The 2,948-nt window shown below is 35.3% G+C and overlaps 1 protein-coding gene across 1 annotated transcript in view; it reads left to right on the top strand.

Moving 5' to 3' along the window:
- Wnk3 (WNK lysine deficient protein kinase 3) overlaps positions 1-2,948 on the top strand; it is a 107,344-nt gene that overhangs the window by 54,784 nt on the left and 49,612 nt on the right. Inside the window, exons 10-11 of the mRNA XM_013035800.1 lie at positions 296-357; positions 524-533. Coding sequence (XP_012891254.1) covers positions 296-357; positions 524-533 — 72 coding nt within the window. The remainder of the gene's footprint in view (positions 1-295; positions 358-523; positions 534-2,948) is intronic.

Here is a 2,948-nt window from a genome sequence, read left to right as displayed (position 1 = left end):
CTTTTTTCTTTTTGCTTATGTGGTGCTGAGGAATCGAACCCAGGGCCTCAGGCATGCAAGGCAAGCACTCTACCACTGAGACACCTTCCCAGCCCCCCCCAAATCTTAATGAATAAGATGTACTTGATGAAATAATGTCAATAATTTGATTGGTATAGACAATAACAAGAGACATTCTACTTGATTTGCAAGATAAACTAAAATATGAAATGTAGCAATCATGCTTTCTGAAATTGTATCTTTAGCTTGAATTTTGCCATTATCATAACACACTTTATTTCTATACTATTTGCAGCCTATATCCCAACCAGCTGGAGCTGAGCAAGTAGCTATTCAAAAACCAGATGTAGTTCGAAGGTAAGTATTATCAAATTAGTACCATGAAAACAATGAGGGTATGTTCAATCATATGCAGTAATTAGATAATTAATATATCTTAGCAAGAGAAGCATTGTATTCTTGTTTTAGTGTGTAGGTTTAATAAAAATTGGAGGAATTATTTTTACTCTTTTTGTGTTTATAGCAATCATACAGTGTGAAAGTATTGAATATTTTATTGTGTTTATTAGAATTTTAGTACCATTTATTTCTATTATTTAGTATTAGTGTGCTGTTTTTAAAAAGCTTAAGAGAAATGAGAAAAATATAATTTAGAGTAAAATTCCAAAAATCTCAAGATATAAGTTATAATTAGATATATAATTATAATTACTTGATAGTTATAAACTATTTTTCTATATGATGTATATATTGGATAATTTGTGTACTTGTATCTTCAAGTTCACTGATTTCTGTGTCCTGAGTTATTCTATTGTTTTGCCCATGCATTGACTTTTATTTCTGTAGTTGTATGTTTAGTTCTTTTTGGTACCAGTCCTGGCCTGGGTACTGTCTCTGAGCTGGCTTTGAACCACAATTCTCAGATCTCAGCCTTCTGAGTGGCTAGGATTACAGGCATGAGCCTGGCACTGGGCCATTAGGTTCTTTTTCTAATATTTTCTTTTTTCTATTGATTTTGTTTTTGTCATCTGTTTTTAATTTTTTTTGTTATCTTGAAGTACCTGTACAGAGTTTCAATTAAACATGTCAGTTTATGAGTATAATGCATCTTAATCTATGCTACCCCTTTCATAATTCTTCCCCATCTTTTCCAGCCCTACCCATACCCTAATTGTCATGTATTTTTTTTATATTTGTAATTACTCATTGAATCATTAGAAGGTGTATAATTTTGTAATACATTGCAAAAATCATAAGGAACCTCAATGAAAGCTGTTGATCAATAGAGGACTTCCCAAGACTATGTCAGTAGGTTTCAATGCTCTGTTTTCATAGTTGCAAATGATCTATTTGGATCATATTGAACCTCTGTAATCTTTGTTATCCCAACATATTCCCACTTGAACTCACACACCATAGAATGTATTTTTCCCACTCCTTATGCTCTTATTGATCAATAGCTTTCAGTTGAGGTTCCTTATGATTTTTGCAATGTATTACAAAATTATACATCTTCTATCTTTTTCCCCTCTTCCTTCCCTTGTGCCCTTCCCCTCGTAAGTCATCCCTTAGATTCATGTGCTGTTTATCTTTTTATATATGTATTCACATATATAGTCAATAAATATGTATGTCTTCTAGGTCTAGCTCTCACCTGTGAGCTGAAAACATAATTTGGTTTTTGTGGTCTTGGTTTGTCTCACTCAATGTGACGTCCCCCAGTACCATGTATTTTTCTGCAAATGATATGATTTCACTTTTCTTTTTGATTATGTAATATTCCATAGTGTGTGCTTATGATGAGTGTATGTGGCTTCTCACCCAAGTCTGGGCACTGTGCCACTTGAGCTATAACCTTATGTCTGGCTTTTTGCTAGTTAATTGGAGGTAAGACTCTCTTAATAGTCTCTAAGATTTGTCTCTCCAAACTGCCTTGAAACCATACTCCTGCATAGCTAGAATTACAGCCATAAACCATTGAGGCACTTGGTAGTATATCCCCCATTTTGAGTGAGAACTTTTTATTTTAGAATTGTTTTTTTTTTTTGTTTGTTTGATCATGGGGCTTGAACTCTAGGCCTGGAAGCTGTCCCTCAGCTCTTTAGCTCAAGGCAAATGCTCTACCACTTGAGCCACAGCACCACTTCCAGTTTTCTGAGTGGTTTATTGGAGATAAGAGTCCCAGGGACGGGCTGGGAAGGTGGCTCAGTGGTAGAGCGCTTGCCTTGCATGCATGAGGCCCTGGGTTTGATTCCTCAGCACCACATAAGCAAAAATTAAAAAGCCGGAAGTGGCGCTGGGGCTCAAGTGGTAGAGCACTAGCCTTGAGCTGAAGAGCTGAGGGACAGTGCCCTGGCCCAGAGTTCAGGCCCCATGACTGGACCCCCAAAAAAAAAAGAGTCCCAGGGACTTTCCTGCCCAGGCTGGATTTGAACTACGATCCTCAGATCTCAGCCTCCTGAGTAGCTAGGATTACAAGTGTGAGCCACCTGTGCCCAGCTTATTTTAGAAGTTTTATTTGAACATATTGGTAAAATGACATCCAAACAAATAAGATAAAATTTATTAAGAGCATCCTCTAATAAAAGGCTCTACAATTGGTCTATCACTGATAACATTTTTCTTTCATTCCTATTATTGTTAAGAAAATGTAGAAAATATAGACTATAATCTCAATTTTTTCAGAACTTGAAAAACTGCTTTGTTGAAATATAATTTGCATATCCTACAACACACCATTTAACTATGATTCAGTGGCATTTAGAACATTCACAGTTATACAATCATAACATTTTTATTCATAAATTTGTGTTTATTGTTAGAAAGATACTAATATATATGCTAAAGAAAACTCATTCTGTTATATTATTTGAATACTTGTATTCAAATACAATTTTAATATGACTGGAAAGGTAATTTTTTTGGGGGGGTCCAGTCGTGGGGCCTGA

The sequence above is a fragment of the Dipodomys ordii genome, unplaced genomic scaffold, assembly GCF_000151885.1.
Source record: "Dipodomys ordii isolate 6190 unplaced genomic scaffold, Dord_2.0 Scaffold221, whole genome shotgun sequence".
Lineage (NCBI taxonomy): Eukaryota > Metazoa > Chordata > Mammalia > Rodentia > Heteromyidae > Dipodomys > Dipodomys ordii.
Note: the sequence above shows the minus strand (reverse complement) of the source record. Positions and strands in the feature narration are given on the sequence as shown.